The 17556-nt window shown below is 44.8% G+C and overlaps 1 protein-coding gene across 1 annotated transcript in view; it reads left to right on the top strand.

Annotated features, from left to right (window-relative positions):
* Window positions 1–17556, top strand: part of MORC4 (MORC family CW-type zinc finger 4) — an 844810-nt gene that overhangs the window by 177610 nt on the left and 649644 nt on the right. The window contains exon 5 of the mRNA XM_078686304.1: window positions 16626–16785. Within this exon, the coding sequence (XP_078542430.1) occupies window positions 16626–16785 (160 nt within the window). The remainder of the gene's footprint in view (window positions 1–16625; window positions 16786–17556) is intronic.

Below are 17556 nucleotides of genomic sequence, written 5' to 3'. Positions count from 1 at the left end.
TTGCTCTTGTTTAGCAGGCCGTCCATTTTTGTGTTTAGTGCTTCAATCTTCTTATCAATCGAGAGCAAGCTCAGAAGCGAGCATGTGTGTCAAGTCTACTTGTGTTTCTAGTTTGTGCGATTGCCAGGTGAGTGCCTTTATAGCCTCTAGTAGGGAGGTGTTTATGGTATTTATAATCTGTTCCCGGGCCTCCTTGCTTGTCAAGGTCTGGTTGAGCAAATAATGATTCAAGTATCTTTGATCTGGCTTCAATTCTGTGTTTCTTTGTTTGTCTTTGCAAGCCATATCAACTGGGCTCTAGTCTAGTGATTGGTCTGGTGATTGGTGACAAGGCTCCAGCCAGTTGCTGCTTAGAGGCGTCGAGCAGGTCTGTGTTGGCCTTCTCCCTGCTGCGTTCTGTTGTGTGTCAGGCTGATGGTTCTCTGGGTGGGAGATTATTACTTCCACTGTGATTAAATGTCTGTTTTGCGTCCTTACCATTTTTTGCCCCTCCATTTGCATGTGCTCACTGGTATGTTTCGGGCCTTGCACCTCTGTGTCCTCCATGCCTTCCTTTGTGTTGTCTTCCTCATTGTTCCTTGTAGAAGACATTTCAATGACCCCTGTCACTACTTCCACCTCTAAGCCTGACATGTGATGGAGTTTAATATAGTGGGCACATCTAATTCTTTCTGGTTCCTCTCCTGTCATCACCCCTATTGCTGAAGCCTATTTGCAATGTCATTGCAAAATGTTCTAATTGTACCATTCTCAATAGCTATAGGGCACTTTTGTTTTTTGTAACTCAGAAGGATCAAGACCTATGACCTTGTATCAGTTATAGTAGTTTGTAGACCATCCTGATGAAAACGGGTGTTGATTCCGGGTCTACTCTCCAAATCAAGGGACAAACACATCATGAAACTATACATTAATATGTGCGTCTCGCATACAAACACACCTATGGGTGGTTCTAGCACAATGAGCAGCACCACATCTGCATCGCAATCCATGCACACATCTGTCCTTTAGAATGCAGAAGACATCCAATTTTTCCCATGTAGGAAATCTGCAACCATGCACCTCGTCAACCATAAAGCAGGCCCCAACCTCCATGGAATCTTTTCTCATCCTTGGATACTATCATGCTAATGGTACTGTGCTAATCGTGCTGTCACACCATTGGAGTACATGCATTGTCCTTGGGCACAACAGCAAAGGATTCCTATTCTGAGCACCACAGACATAATGATCTCTTTCTTCTCATGGAAGCTTGAGCCTTCTGGCAAGGTAATAGTGCATATAGCGGTACGTTTAATCCTTAATATACTCTCTAGAATGAGGCCAGCAAAATCCTACTACTCCTCCATTCCATATTAGGTAATGCTATATAAAATAAGATGCTACTGTAGCAGGTGTGGAGTAGGACAACCCCATGGCAGATGGAAACTAAAATTCTCTGTATCAATACTTTTATCATGGGTATAATACTCAGCCGTTTACTCCCTTACCCTATGTAATGAGTGATATCTATTACCAGACAGTAACCCCAGTTATCATTCTGCTGTATGTTATGACCCATTATGCAATATGGCCAGAGTATCTAAAGGTGTGTTGTCCAGTCCATGGAATGTCCAGCGTCTTGCTGAACAAAATACTGATGTAAACATTAGCACATTCATTGGAATGTTACTCGTGGGACAGCCAGTTGTTTTCCTCAGAACGTAGTCTGTTACCACCAGTACAGACCCTGACCTGCAGCTCGCTATTCAGTTTTAGGACACGAAGTAGCAAGGGCTCAGTGATAGAAATGCCCAACCATATGCTCAGAGCATTACTGACCTTGAAGCCAATCAATGCTTCTTGCTGTTGTCCATTACCCTCCTTATATTCCTGTGCCTGTTCCTCACGATCATAGATAGAGTGAGGAACTATAACAAGCAGTTGTGACTGACTCAACAGAGATATATTTTACATATGAACTGTAAGACAATATAATATCTCTTTATATACCACATCCAAAAATACATCTCAAAGAACTACAAAAGCCCTACATAAATGACGTTGTGCACTGATCACTTCCAAATAATTGTAAGTTGCATCAATTGCTATGAAACTGAGAGTGTGAAGCCCGATAATTTTTATTACATTAGTTAAAGCACTATCTCCAATTCCTTACTGGCTTACCTTCTACAGTACCTTGCTGGACCCTCTCCAAAGGGAGAATCGGCCTTGGTCTGAAGAGGCGAGAGAAGCTTTCCTGACTACAATGAAGAACATCTGCCAGTCCGTATGAATATTCAATAAAGGCGTACCCATCTCTTGCATAATGTCTGCTTCAGATGTTGCTCCAGTGGTAGTGCACCAATTTTCTGCTCAACCACAAGACTAATACAGTCAAAGTCCTACCAGAGAAGTCTGCTTGCCCCTGGGTAAGTTCCTCGTGTACCTGGAGGGTGGAGCATACTGAGTCAATTAGCTGTTGTCTACAATAAAGAATTTAAGTGAACCAGAGGAACTGGACCTTTCTTCTGCTTGTTCCTTTTGGAACATCTCTCCCGAAGCTGGAGGAAGCAAATGGTTGAAAATGGTGGAAAATATTCTTCGCTAATTATAAGAATCTGAGTGGAAATGTAGAACTGAACATTTTGTTGTAGGACTGAAAGCATATTTGTTAGAAATATTCTGTATTTGCAAATGTGAACTGTAATCCAAATGTGCAGTTTTTTTAAATCAAGGTAGCAGTGCTCTTAGAACTTGTAAAAAAAGTGTAGACTTAATTTCTGGAGGATCAAGTCAACTTGTTATGACTCTATAGAAAAGAGCATGACTACTTTACTTTTTTATTTGAGGTGTAAGGGAAATAAAAGATAAAATATAAGTAGCATCGTGTTCATATCAGAGAAAGAGAAACCTAATCAAAAGAAACAAAAAAAGAATGAATGGATGGAAAGTGGAAATTGATAAACAACATTGGCAAAAAGTCATAATTTCCTAAAAACAAAATATGCTGCAGCAAGAATGCTGCATACACTCCCCAGAGTGCTTATAATCTTTTTGCGGAGCAGGCAGCACATTTATTCATAAACGTGCCATGCTATGTCAACCATTATACCACCCACTGTTGTGCTAAAGGGAATAAACAAGCTGTGTATATATGCTTGGCAGAGTAATTTCTTCATGACATATATTCCACAAAAATGTAACCCCGCCCACATCCCCACCATCTCCCTTTGCAACAGCTCCTTCACAGAGGACAAAAAAATAACACATGGAAAGAATCAACCTCTCCCTACCATGTCTCTTGAAGGATTTTTGTTTTCCTTATCTCACTAAAAATGGACTTCGGCATTTCACTTAATATCTGCATTTTATATCTCATATGGATCATGCTACTATTGATTTGAAAATACATGTTGCTAGGATTAAACATCAGCCACATAGATAGATCTTTGTTCTTTAACTTCTCAAAAAGAATGAATGCCTCTCTCTTATAATCCGGTGATAAATAAGGGATCGTTCCAGCTGCAAGAAGGAAACTGCTTTTACATGCTTCCCTCGTAAACACTATCTTTACATGAGAAGAAAAGGAACTTTGAGAACTGCAAAGTGGTGGCTGTATGGCTACACCATGTAGTTTAGTGCACTAACACACTATTAAATAATTCTGGGTAATGGGAGGATTCAAGGACACAAGTTGTGTGGTAGCATTGATTGTGTTATTGATGCCACCACCAATTCTTACCAGGACCTTTTTCATGTGCACTGTATTTTTTGTTTTTCATCTTGGTCCTTTGGGATACTTTCTAGTTTCACTTAGGTTCTCAGTGCAGTCTTTGGCGAAAACCTCCCTATTTCGACCACATCTTTCTGTGCTTTAGACCTGCGTCACAAAAGTCATGTGGCCCTGATGCAAAATCATAGTATATCCGAGCTTCGATGAGGGATCCTCACCCACAGTTTGGGGACTACTTCATTGTAGACAAGCTCATCCCTTCCTGATAAGTTAGTAATCCCAGGATGGACTCAACCTTAGTATCAGGGAGTTCTTAATAAAAAATACTGAATAATTATGTGATTCGGGTCAGGGCAAGATGGATCCCTGTCCTTGCTATTTCTAGAACATTCACTTGTGGGAAGAGGATTTTTTCTACCTCCACAAAAGTAATATTATACCCTAGCTAAGGGTTGCTCAGGTCCACTGGTCTGGGCAGAGGGGGACAACCTGTGTAGTTACACATGCATTAAGAGGTCTGCCCAATGTAAACACCTATCAGCCCTATGCCGGCCATAATTTCCAAGTGAATTTTCTAGGTAGAGCCAGAAATAGCCATCAATGAAAACCCCCAATGAAAGCCCTTGGCACATAACAAGCGTAAACATGTTGGCACTGTCAAGGATGTTTGACTCATTAGACCCAAACTCATCTGTATTTTTATCATACCTGTGGTACCCAACAATAAAGCTATTTCCTTTTGGCGTACATCAAGGTGTTTTTACATTACAAAATAGATCCTTTCTTTGTCTAGTAATTTTTATTAGGAACACCCATACTGATGTTGAGTCCACTTGGGAAGAATTATCTTAGGGTGGGATGAGGTTGCCTATGATGAAGCATGCAACAAAAGTATGGATGAGGCTTCCTCATCCAATATATACTGTATTGCTGATGTGACCCGGAAGTGGATGTATGTCACTACAACGCATGCTTTTACAATGCATGCCTTTACCACGCAACTTTTACAATGCAAGTAGTTACAACGACTAGCGTTGGGGGGCGCTGGATAGTGAATAGTTTAATTTACTATTCCAACTCCAGTCCCCGTGGATAGTAGGGAAGGTTTTGGATAGTAAATTAAACTATTCCCTCTCCTACAGCGCCCCCCCAGCGCAAATCGTTGTAACGACTTGCGTTGTAAAAGTTGCGTGGTAAAGGTAGTGCGTGGTAAAAGTTGTGTTGTAAACGCTGTTCCCCCCGGAAGTTGCTGGGCGGATGAATAATCTTATGTATTTTCAAATCTTTATGTGGTTTTATGTTATGGTTTTGGGTATGTACGATGGTCTGATCTCCAGCCCCCCTATGGTGATTTAGGGCCTTATTAGGAGTATGGAGGTCCTCAGGACCACGGCACTTGCAGTGGTTGTCCGACCACCACCAGCACTGCCGGTCTGCCTGCAGTTTTCTGAGTGTGGCGGTCGGACCACCATGAGACTGCCTGCGCGCAGAGATAATTGATCCCCCTACGCTGGCGGTCTGCAACAACCTCAATATGCTAGTGGTGCTGTCACAGCCAAGCATATTACGACCTATGTATCCACCACCCGCCATGAAATGGGTGGAGGACATGTAGGAAAGGGGGTCCTAACAGGGCCCCTGTTCAGATATGGGCCTAGGGGTGCATGCAGGCGGACACATGTTGTGCCCCCCCCTGGAATTGCACCCCCATTCCTGCATGGTGTGGCATGCATGCCAAACAGGAACGTGGTGCAGGCGCTGTCATTTCAGTAGTTTGCTGTTAAGGCTCTCTTATGAGCCTTATTCAGCTGCCGCCATGAGACCACCATTGCACTGCCCACCCCACTGGATTACACCATAATCTGGTGGGCGAGCGCACAATGGGGTTGGTGGTCCACCTGTCAGCTCAGTGGAGGTGGGCCGACAGGAGGACCGCCAAACTCGTTATAAGGCCCTAAGTACTCATATATATGTCAAGTAAATTAAGTTTCAACACAATCAGCTGGTAAATGAGGACAATCCAATATTAAAGGAATGCAGGGACTTATTATGCCCAGTTAGATGATCACAACAGCATGAAATAGAAACATATCTTCTAGGTGGAGGCCAACACGAAACATAGCATAGACATATCCCAAGGGCTTCCTGACACCAATATCCTAGTTATTTAGTTCCAGGCTAGGCAGTGGCAGTCTACATTTGGACTACAATAAGGAACATTCCAGCAAGTACCTAATGTTGAATTTAGAGGTCAGGCAAACAGCTATAGAGAAAGGGGATAGCCACAAATTCTCATGTGCAGGACCCCCGGACTTTGGACCCCCATTCTCAAATACCATTGTTGACCTCATTGTACCCTGGATCTCAAATCCTCCACAGACATTCTACTATGTGATCTCAAGTTCCACCTGGACAACCCCAGTGACCAGGACACCACCGCCTTCTGGGGAAGGTCACCAACATCGGTCGCAAGCAGCAAATCACATCAACAGGCCACATAACAGGACACACGGTCGAGCAGGACACACGGTCGAGCACGTCACTGCCGCAAGCGGTAGCTTCTACTTCAGCAACAACACCAGACTCTCCTGGACCAACAATCATTGGATACATCACGCCTTCACCTTGCCCACCAGAGGCCAATGCCATCATTGCAACCACTCGCAGCTGGATCAAGACCACCGTTGGATGTCTCGTCAACTCTTTCAGCACCAACACTCCGCCACTACTTCCACTTGATGACACCGCAGCACACAACCACCACCAATGGATCTCCAACAGCATCGACATTCGGGCCCCCCTCATGAACTGCACTGCGTCAGTACCTTCTGCCTGCCTGATGGCAGGCTTGAGGGTGACGTAGTGCCACAGGGATAGGTTGGCCCCTTGCATGGCTGAAGTTGCGTCATGATTGTGACACAACTGCAGCAATGCATGACTTTAGCGCAGACAGATACGTCAGGATTCCTGGCGTAACTGTTATTACTTGAATCATGGAGCGCTGTCCAGTGAATACAGTGTATCCATACTGTCACAAGAAGGGCATAGTGAGAAGTGTTGCAACACTTTTCATGACTGGTCAAGGTATATAGATGATATTGTCTTTATATGGGATGACAATAAAGATACCTTGGCTGAGTTTATCACATGGCTGAATTTAGGTGACCTGAATTTGAAATTTACATCACATATCAGCAATATCCTGATTGAATTTCTGGACATACTAATCAAACACGACTGTGGTCAGTTATTTGTAGACCTTTTCATAAAACCAACTGCACGCAACACTTTGTTGCATTATGACAGTTTCCATCCCACTAAACAAAAAAACAGCATCCCCTTTGGGCAGTTTCTTCGCCTTCGGCAAAACTGTACGAAATTGGATGATTATGATCTGAGATCTATTAAAATGAAGAAAAAGTTTCTTCATAGAGGCTAACCCCATTGGTTAATCCGAGAAGCGTATAAACGTGCCAGATACTATGACCGACAACATATATTGCAAGGAACAAATAAAACACAAGATGCTAATTTGGTTTTTGTGACCCGCCATTCGGTATTGAATGAACAAATTTGTCAAATCATTTGTTCTAGTTGGCATTTGCTAAATATCAATAGAGCGCATGGTGAGGTTTTACAGAAGCCAATGTTTGCCTATCGAAAACAATAGAAATCTCAAGGACCTGATTGTGAGATCCCGTATGCCTAATGAGAGCAAAAGAGCCAATACAGCGAGGTATTGCAGGCATGGACCCTATTGAAGGTAACTATAGATGTGGTACTTGTAAAGTATGTCCGTTGGCAATAGAAGCAGAAGAACTCCATTTCAATGGACACACCATTACAAGCAAAGGTATGAGTAACTGCAAAACCAAAAACATTATATACTTGCTTATATGTCCGGGCAACAAGGGATATCAAGGTCACTAAATGTTAGATTAACTGAACATAGATCAGCCATCCGAACAAAGAAACTGGCCTCGCCTATGGTATCACACTTTCTAGAATATAACCATTCTGCTGAGGAAATAAGATGGTAAATCCTGGAAAAAATTGTACCTAAGACAGGAATCTGTACAGATAAAATCAGAAAGAAGCATGAGTTTTTTTATATTTTCTGGTTGGGTACTGTGAAAAATGGTCTCAGTCTAGAGATAGCCTGGGATCAAGCCATAATTTGAAATGACTAAGTCAGAGTATGTAATTTGTAGGATGTTGGAATGGAAAATTTTCTGTATTTTCTAAAATAGATGTGCACTGTATGTATTGGAATTATACTGTATTGACATGAATTTGTATTTAAATATGTCCGAATGTCTCAACTTTTTTGGAATCATGTTTGTGTAAACTAGGTTTCAAAAGATGCAAGGTCCTAACTGTTGAAAATTAATGCAATCAGTATTTATATTGTGGCATTGGGGAAAATAAGCTTTCTGTCATGCAAGCTATATCGTGCCACCATAATGTGTTAGACCGTTAGACCATTATATAGATTTCATTCTATCTACAATTTTGTAAATACATCGGGCATGCTCACTATAAAATGGATAAGAGGAGGAACCATTATCGTTTTTTTGAAAGAAAAGCTTTTCTCTGTATGCTTTGCTGTGTTTAGCTTAGCATAAAATATAGGGCCACACCACGCATTTCTTTCTGTTTGTTAGGCTCGGATAATCGTCCCTTTCCAACATGACACATCCTCTTCTTAGGATAGCACTTTGGTTTTAGGTCATCGCATTTTTTAGTCCGTCCTTGAAGTGAATCTTCGTTCTGCCCAATAGCGCGTAATGTCAACTACGCAGCCCAACAATCTTTTATTAGTCTCAGACGTCAGGGCGCGTACTCTCGGGAGATTCAAATAAACCTTGTTTGTTAAGTCTGTTTGCATTACGGCAGCCCCAGATACTATAAGGAGGTGGTCTACCACATGGGACATATAAGAAGACAAGAGCAACATATATCTAAGGTATGGGACTAAGTTTAGCCGCAAGATAATGGATATGGTTAGCCACCTTGCTATCAAACGTTAATATATCAGGCATGGTCTCAATTATTTTTAGGAATTCGTGTACACCTTTATAGTGGCTACGTTTGTGAACCCCTTTATCAAGATTACAGACATCGTGCCATATACCAATTACTACTTTCCCGGTCTATATGTAAGGGGCTCAAAACATCATCATATGTTTAGCAATCTTGCTAGTAACTGTAATGGTCGGGGGTCTAGTTGTTCACCCACACGTACCCATGACATCCGCAGGCCAGGCGTGGCCTGCGGGGACCCAATAAACGAAGGGCGTCCGCTCGGGGATGTCACTTCCCAAACCAGCAGTGGTGTGGCCTGACGTGTGTGTTCTGCGTGTCCTTGCCCTGCGCTAGGCCACACAACCCCTAGGTAGTCCCTCACAACATTGGCGACGAGCGGAGAGGGCCCAACCCTCGCTCGCACCCAAAGGTCGCTGGGAGTGCGTCTGCTCTCTGTGTTCGGCAGCGCGACTGTGTGTCTGCCCGGAGCCACCGCATACCCGCGGCTCCATCCTGTGCCCGCCCCGGCCTCGGCAGGGTCCGCGTGGGAGCCGCGTGTCTCCTGCTCAACACGCCAGCAGGCCCAAGTGAGGCCAAGCCTGCTGCACACACATCGCTCCGCAGGCAGAGCTCAGAGGCTGGTGCCTCATCTGCATATCGGCCGGATCCATCGCCGAGTCACTCTGGCACCTGTGTCCTACTTTGATTGTGGCCCAGCCATGCTAACAAGCACCTCGTCTCGCTCTGGCTGCCCCCCACGAAACACAGACGTGATCTGGCCACAAGCATTGGCGGGCAGAAGGCTACCCTGTGCCTGGAAAGCCCTCTGGAGTGCCAAGTAAGGAGGGGGAGGACATTCCCAAGCGGGTGACTACCCCAGGGGAGAGGGGGAGGAGCCTCAATGAAGCACCAAAGATCACGCCTAAACGCCACCTCATCCGGGAGCCAGCGAAAGTGTCCCGAAACACCCACCGCCAGGCAAAATAGCAGTCGATGCCGGCGCAGCCGCTCCAGCCCGCATGCCCTTCCAGCTCGCGGCATCAGGAGTCCTGCCTCCTTTTAGCGAACTAAAAGACCCTGCGACAGCCTCCCCACGGTGGAACACGAGGATTGAGCGTTTGGATAATTATTTTATTGTGACGCGAGACACGGACAAGGCGGTGAAGAGATCCTTACCGCTCCACTACGCAGGGGACGAAATCTTCAAGCTATTCAAGCATCTGCCGAACATAGGTGCTACAGACGACTATGATGCAGCTGTGGCGGCGCTTAACGCCCATTTCGACCCGCAACTAAACCCCGATTTTGAAGTGTTCAAACTCAGACAAGCCCCCCAAAGAGAGGAAGAATCAATGGACGTATTCTACGCGCGCCTCAAGGAACTAGCCAGTACCTGCATGGATGAAGACCAACCGAAGGCAATCAGGAGACAACTGATCCAGGGCTGCCGCGACAAGACACTACACGGCCTCATATTGCGAAAACCAAGAACTACGCTAGAAGATATCTTGATATTAGCCAGATCTCACGACCTGTTGGCGGCTAGATCCACGGCGATGGACCAAGCCCTAACCAAGGCCCAAGGGAAACCAGAGTCCATCAAGACAGAACCGGCTGATGCGATAAAGACCTGACCGAGAAGGGAATCGGCCAGAGGAACACGAGGGGACGCGTCAAGATCGAGATGCGGGTATTGTGGTCACGAGCCGCATGCCGCAAAAGATTGTCCGGCTCCTGGAAAAACCTGCACCAACTGCGGAATACCAAACCACTTCGCGTCCGTCTGCAGACGACGCACCAAAACCCGAGAGTTCCGTGGGCAAAAACCCCCAACGCGAGCTGTTCGACAACTGTCTGTGGCAGACGTTACGCCACTCGACCCCGCCCAGAAAAAGCCAGCGAAACACCTACCATCTGTAGATGAGTTGTTGGACGAAGACGATGAGGAAGTATATGTAGTCTCCTTTGCGAAAGAACTCAAACAACAGCGCAGGCCCCAACCCTCCTGCATAGTCCAGGTCGCGGGAACCAAAGTAAAAGCAGTCATCGACACGAGAGCGACAGTAAATGTCATGGGCCTGCAACAGTACCGAAGCCTTCGCCCTCGCCCTCCGGTGGTCCCATCCAAAACTCGGATATATGCATATGGAGCAGATACGCCCCTGCCGTTAAAAGGAAAAATTTCAGTACCCATCAAAGCTGATGACCTTGAAATAATGGCCACGATCCATGTCATTGACAGGGAGGCAGACACCCTCCTAAGCAGTCACACGGCGGTGGACCTGAAACTAATCGCTTTTGCCAGACGGATCCGGGCGTACCAGGTTGAGGAGCTCCTCAAGCAATTCCCTGAACTGTTCAAAGGCCTTGGGCACATCAAATGCGAACCCATCAAACTGCTCATTGACAAGTCAGTCGCCCCGGTCGCCCTATGACACAGAAGGGTCCCATTCCAACTGCGACCGCTCGTAGAAAAAGAATTGGAGAACCTAGAGAAACAAGGGGTGATCGAAAAAGTGTTCGGCCGACACCGTGGGTATCCCCTATGGTCATCGCGGAAAAGCCCAAGCAGCCAGGAGCCATCCGGTTATGCATTGACATGCGGCTGCCCAACAAAGCGATCAAAAGAGAACGCCACATAACGCCAACAATGGATGACACCACCGCAGATGTAAATGGATCCAAGTGGTTCTCGAAAATTGACCTAAATGCAGGGTACCACCAACTACCCCTGGCTGAGGAGAGCCGATACATTACCACCTTCAGTACACACCTAGGGCTCAGGAGGTACAAGCGGCTAAACTTTGGAATATCTTCTTTGGCTATATTTTCAATCAGGAAGGCATACAGGTGGATCCAAGGAAATCACAAACCATCAAAGACACCCCCGCTCCAACAACGCCAATGGAAGTAAGAAGCTTCCTAGGAGTGGCCACTTATTGCGGGAGGTTCATACCAGGCCTGGCCACCCGCAGCAGACCACTACGAGCCCTCACAAAAGCGGATTCCACCTGGCACTGGGGCCCGAAGGAGGAAGAGGCGTTCCAAAGGATAAAAGATGCCCTCCTTGGAGAAGCTACGCAAGCGTATTTCGACCCCGCCAAGCGGACAGAAGTACTGGTAGACGCAAACCCAGTAGGACTCGGGCGGTGTTGGCTCAAGAGCGTGAACCAGGCCAGTGGGCCACGTTAGCATTCGCCAGCAAATCTCTCACCCCGACCGAAGCGAGGTATGCCCAGATTGAGCGTCAAGCGCTCGCCATCAAATGGGCCTGTAATCATTTTCATCTACATCTCCGGAGACACCCCTTCACAATGGTCACTGATCATCAACCATTGGTTCCATTATTCAAAGGGACAGCGCCACATCCACCCCCACGCATCGAACGCTGGGCAGTCCAGTTGCAGCCCTACGAGATGGAAGTGGTCTACTGCCCGGGGTCCAAGAATCCCGCCGATTTCCTGTCCACACACCCCGCTCAGGCAGAGCGGCTCGAGGAGGATGAAGAGTGTGAAGGATTTGCTCAATGGGTGGCCCTCACGTCGTGCCCCCAGTGCATGTCCCTAGACGAGGTGAAAGAAGCGGCTGCCACCAACGAGGTATATATCAAAATGCTGGAAGATGTCCAAGAAGGTTCATGGATGAACTATCTCAGCCAGGCCAACTCGTGGACCCCGGAGGATCGAGAACTCCTCACTAAGATGTGGCGAGTCCGCCATGAGTTGAGTGCCACTGGCGATGGCATCCTGCTAAGAGGACCCTGTTTAGTCATCCCTCAAAGCCTCAAACAACGGGCCGTTCAACTAGCTCACGGGGGACACCAAGGAACCACGAAAATGAAGTCGCGGATGAGGGAAAAGGTCTGGTTCCCAGAGCTGGAGGACATGGTAGAGGAATACGCCAGGAGTCGCTCATTGTGCCAGTTGACGAGTGGCCCAGAAAAGCCCATCCCGGTCAGGGGGGAAACACACACTGGTAGTGATAGACGGCTACTCCAAATAATCCGTGGTCGAGCCCATTGTGTCGACAGCCTTCAACCACGTCGGACCAGCATTGGAGAAAATCTTTGCTATGTTTGGTTTCCCTCTAGAGGTGTGTAGTGGTAATGGTCCCCCGTTCCAAGGGGCGGAGTTCGCCACCTTCCTCCGCCAATGAGGCATAGCGCATCGCCGCATCTCACCACAGTGGCCTCAAGCCAACGGGGACGTCAAGCATTTTATGCGCACACTAAACAAGATGTTCGGCATAGCCGTGGTGGAAAAGGAGGACGCAGAACACAAGCTCCACGAATTCCTGAGAGAGTATCGCAGTACCCCTCACTGTATGACCCAGCGGAGCCCATGGGCCCTGATGCTCCATGGCCCCCGCCGAGACCTACTCCCCACCTGCCCAGGGTGGTCTCCACCTCCACTAGACGTGGAAGGAGTACAAGAGCGGAGAAGGCGACAAAATCAGGGAGCCAGTGTCAGACATCGAGCTACTCCCAGGAGGCTCAACCAAGGAGCGACCGTTATCCTACGCAATCGGCGCTAAGGAGGAAAATTCCAAACACGATACGAACCAGGCACCTGGTCTGTCACAGCGAGCCCGGGCACGATGGTGACTGCATGGAAGGGCGTGGAAGAAGTATCCAGGAACATATTGTGGTTCAAGGAGGTCCCGCCAGAACAACGCCGGGAGACCTCAAACCAAGTACCAAGCCCTGGGCCTATGACCGTGGCTGATGACGAAGAAGGAGAGTCCACAAGCAGCCAAGCTAGCAGGAACCCCGAGTCACCCGACTCCCCTTCACACGAAATTGGCGCGGAAGGCCCGAGCCAGAACAGCATTGGAGGGCGTACCGGTACACCACGATACAGCTTGCGACCAAATCTCCGCCCGAGCCAGAGGCTGAAAGACTACGCGTGCTGATGAGGCCCAAGGACTCAGTGACCAGAATTCATGCAAGTACTGTAGGCTGATATGTGCGGCCAAAAGAGACATCTGTTTTGAACTGGTCAAAATGTTGAACAAAATGTTTGTTTTTCAAAGAACTGAGTCGGATAGGGATGTAATGATCGGGGGTCTAGTTGTACACCCACACGCACCCATGACATCCGCAGGCCAGGCGTGGCCTGCGGGGACCCAATAAACGAAGGGCGGCCACTCGGGGACGTCACTTCCTAAACCAGCAGTGGTGTGGTCTGACGTGTGTGTTCCGCGCGTCCTTGCCCCCGCGCTAGGCCACACAACCCATAGGGAGTCCCTCACAACAATAACCATTAAATATAGTATGGTGCATGGTCTTCATTTCAGGACATCGAATAATTTTCTAAAGTGGCCACGTTTACAAACCCCCATACCCGGATGACTGACTTTGTGCCATATATCACTTACAGCCTTCCGTGCCTATAAGTAAGTCATCGGGATTAAGGGGTATACATATGGGCTTAGAACAACATCTAATCATTAAAAATTGGGAACCTTTCTGATATGCTGGTCCTTCTAGATTATGTTGTTTCAGATATATACAAATAATTTCTATGGTGGCATCTATGGACTATTCTAAGATGATCGTGCTTTATATGGACACCAGCTTTTAAACATATTGTTGGTTAGTAATCTTTTCTTTATAAGCAAGTAGAGATATTGAGAGAGAGTATTAGCTAGGCGCTCTACCTAGCCACTCTGGTGGTCATTATGTATATATCTTTAGTCCTTCTGATCAATATCCGTTAGGCTCCCTTATATATTGTATTGTTGTCTGCCAATTTGATATTGCGCAACCACTAGTTCATCTATGGTACTAGATGATTCATATAGCCACATAGGATTTTTAGCCTACCGAATGATACCATTGCTACTAGATACTGCAGCCCTTAATAATAGTTAATCTGTGACACAAGACACTTTTTGACAAATAAGGCAAAGTTTATACTATTTGTCTATTTTTAGGCCTTATAGTTCATCAATACACAGAGAATTATTACATCTTTTGCTGTCAGTATAAACTACGGTTTCCTCTAAGAATCAAGTTCACATATATCAAAGTAAGTGTTACCATATCTTTGAGTGGTTCCCCGTTTGCAGTTTTATTTTATTTCATTTTATGTAGGGCTTGTCTATACCAACAATAATGAAAGGCACATGTGTAGATCTATATCTTGGACTAAACCACAATTATGAATGTCTTATTTACAATGTTTTCTCAACAGATAGATTAGGAAGCTGGTCATTCTACCATGTATCGGTACACTCTGGTATATTCCATTATGGGATAGTGTTTCTATTGTTTTTAATTTGATTTAGGAATATATCTATTTGCACATTGTTCCCACTATAGGTGTGTCTTTTGCTTGGGCTTTTTAGTATACACCCATATTGTTTGTATGCAGAGAAAATTAGTTTGACATATGTTGTGTTGAATCATATATATCTACAGTCTTGTATAAATGTTCTTGTCTCTCATGTACAAAATATGTTATATGTAACCACATTATAATGCTATATTATATGTCTTGTTTAGTTGTAGTGCAATAGACGGTTACCTGATGAAGGCAGTAATGCCGAAACATGCGTAGTCCACATCTAACGCATTGCCTCCATCAACTCTATGTCTATCTTATACTCTTTATGGAATCAATTAACTCATGTGAATTTTGTTATATGTATGTGTCCATCCATTTATTTTGTGAGATGAACAAACTTTTTTATATATATAAAAACAAACGAGTATTTAAAACAATAACAAGTCGTATTGAACAATAAAATGAAATAGATTTTTTTAGACTTATTAGTGTATATATATTTTTTGTTAAATTAATTAGTGGTTACTTTCTACAGAGAGACTTAGAACAGATTTTGTCAATTGTTTGATTTGAACTAGCTATAGGCCATTATTTAATGCATTTTTTCCCTATGTATAGCTTGTCCATTAAATATTAGGGGTCCCGTGTTTCCAAAAGAGTGGGGCACAGCAATGCACACTATCTTATTGATGGTGCGCAGTCCTGCCCTGTATTTTTGTGACAGGGCAGAGCAGTATCATTGCTTGCAGTGCGGTCCTGCAACAAAACCTGCAGAAATGAGACACCAATGGTTATCTCCATTTTAAGACCAGATTTTTTCTGGTCTTAAAAAACTGCCTCTAGTTGCATTTTTAGCCACTTTTTTTGGTCATCTTAAATTATGGAATCCCCTTGTGAACAGGGAAATCTTGGGTTAACCTCAGATTTTGCAAGGGAACGCCTCCCTTGCATATCATAAGCGTTAATTATTGCTGACAGAAGTTGCAATCTTGTAAATGGTCCATTTCGCCTAAAAGCTGTTGCTAATGGCGGTTAGTGACAGCTTGTGAATATTGCGTTAAAATATCGCTGCTTAATCGGCGACAAAGTGTAGCTAACGCAGTGATATTGGATTGTGAATATGCCTCTACATTTCTTCTTGAAGTAAGGAGGTTTCAGTTGGCTAGGATCAGTGGCACTCATTTACTTGTTACAGGGAGCTGACTTTTAGAACTCTGTTCCAGTCTTGGTTTAGAGAGCAATGATTCGAATTTCTGTAAATGCTTAAATACATGGCCTAGTTCCAAGCCTACACAGGAATTGCAATTTTTCCCACTTTACCCTCTCTCTTTCAAAGGTCCATGAGACTTTCATGAGTGCAAGCTCTGCTGTATTAAATCCTTGTAACATATCATAAAATGCCTCTTTGACACATGTGCTGATGTTGGTATTTATGACTTTTGGATACTTTTAAGAAAGTAAGTGAACAACTTTGTGTAGATGATGTCTCTTCTATCGTTTTAAAATAAGTTCAAAGATCACGCTTTTAAAATTGTGACACTTTCTTTGTAAATCAGAATAAAGATAATATTTTCCGTATTTTTTGTTATTATTTATAGGAAAAATAATGGAGATCCTGAATTGGATTTTGAAACAGACGAATATGACATTCGAATTGGTCGATTCAACCGTAGGAAAGAAGACAGCCCTGGGAAACTGCAGTTTACTCATGTTGTGAGGCTAGATACTGCAGGTCAAGAAAGCAACTGTTCACTTCGAGTAAGTCAGATTTTGCTTTTCATATTTAACTGTGTCGAGGTTGATGACATAATTTTTGTGTTTCCTGAAATAGATAGGACATTAAAAGTATGATTCATCAGCATGATTCCCTGTACAGTCTACTTTGCCCGCGCCAGATGAACTCCAAGAGGAAGTATTTATAACGTATAAAACTTACCTCAGAAAATCTATCATCGTAATCATCTAGACACATAGGGCCATATGTATCAAGATACCCATTTGCGATTCTCAAATAGCGATTTTTAAGAAATCGCTATTTGAGAATCGCAAATGGGTATGTGTGTACAAAATCTGAATACTGAGAATTGAGAATAATTTCAAGGGTGCAGGTGTGTCCAAAGGACACCCTGTTGCACCCCTGAAACATGCATGGGTGCACATGTCGCACACATACATGCCCCAAGGGCATGTATGTGCGTCACATGGCAGTTTGAAAAATGCAAAAATTTGCATTTTTCAAGGAATTCGCAACTTACCACCAACTAGAAGTTGGTGGTAATTTGCGATTCCTTAAGGACATTTAGCTAATTTTTTTTGCTTCATACATTGCATTTAAGGAATCGCAAAATTTGCGATTCCTTAAATGCAATTGCATAAGGAATCGCAAATTTTGCGATTCCTTATTTTGCACCAGATTTTGCTTAATACATACCATGTAGCAAATTTGTATTCGCAAAATTCGGCCTTTGCGAATGCGAATTTGCTTGATACATATGGCCCTTAAACCCTACAAACCAGTGAAATGTATAT

Source organism: Lissotriton helveticus, chromosome 4_1 (genome assembly GCF_964261635.1).
Source record: "Lissotriton helveticus chromosome 4_1, aLisHel1.1, whole genome shotgun sequence".
Lineage (NCBI taxonomy): Eukaryota > Metazoa > Chordata > Amphibia > Caudata > Salamandridae > Lissotriton > Lissotriton helveticus.
Note: the sequence above shows the minus strand (reverse complement) of the source record. Positions and strands in the feature narration are given on the sequence as shown.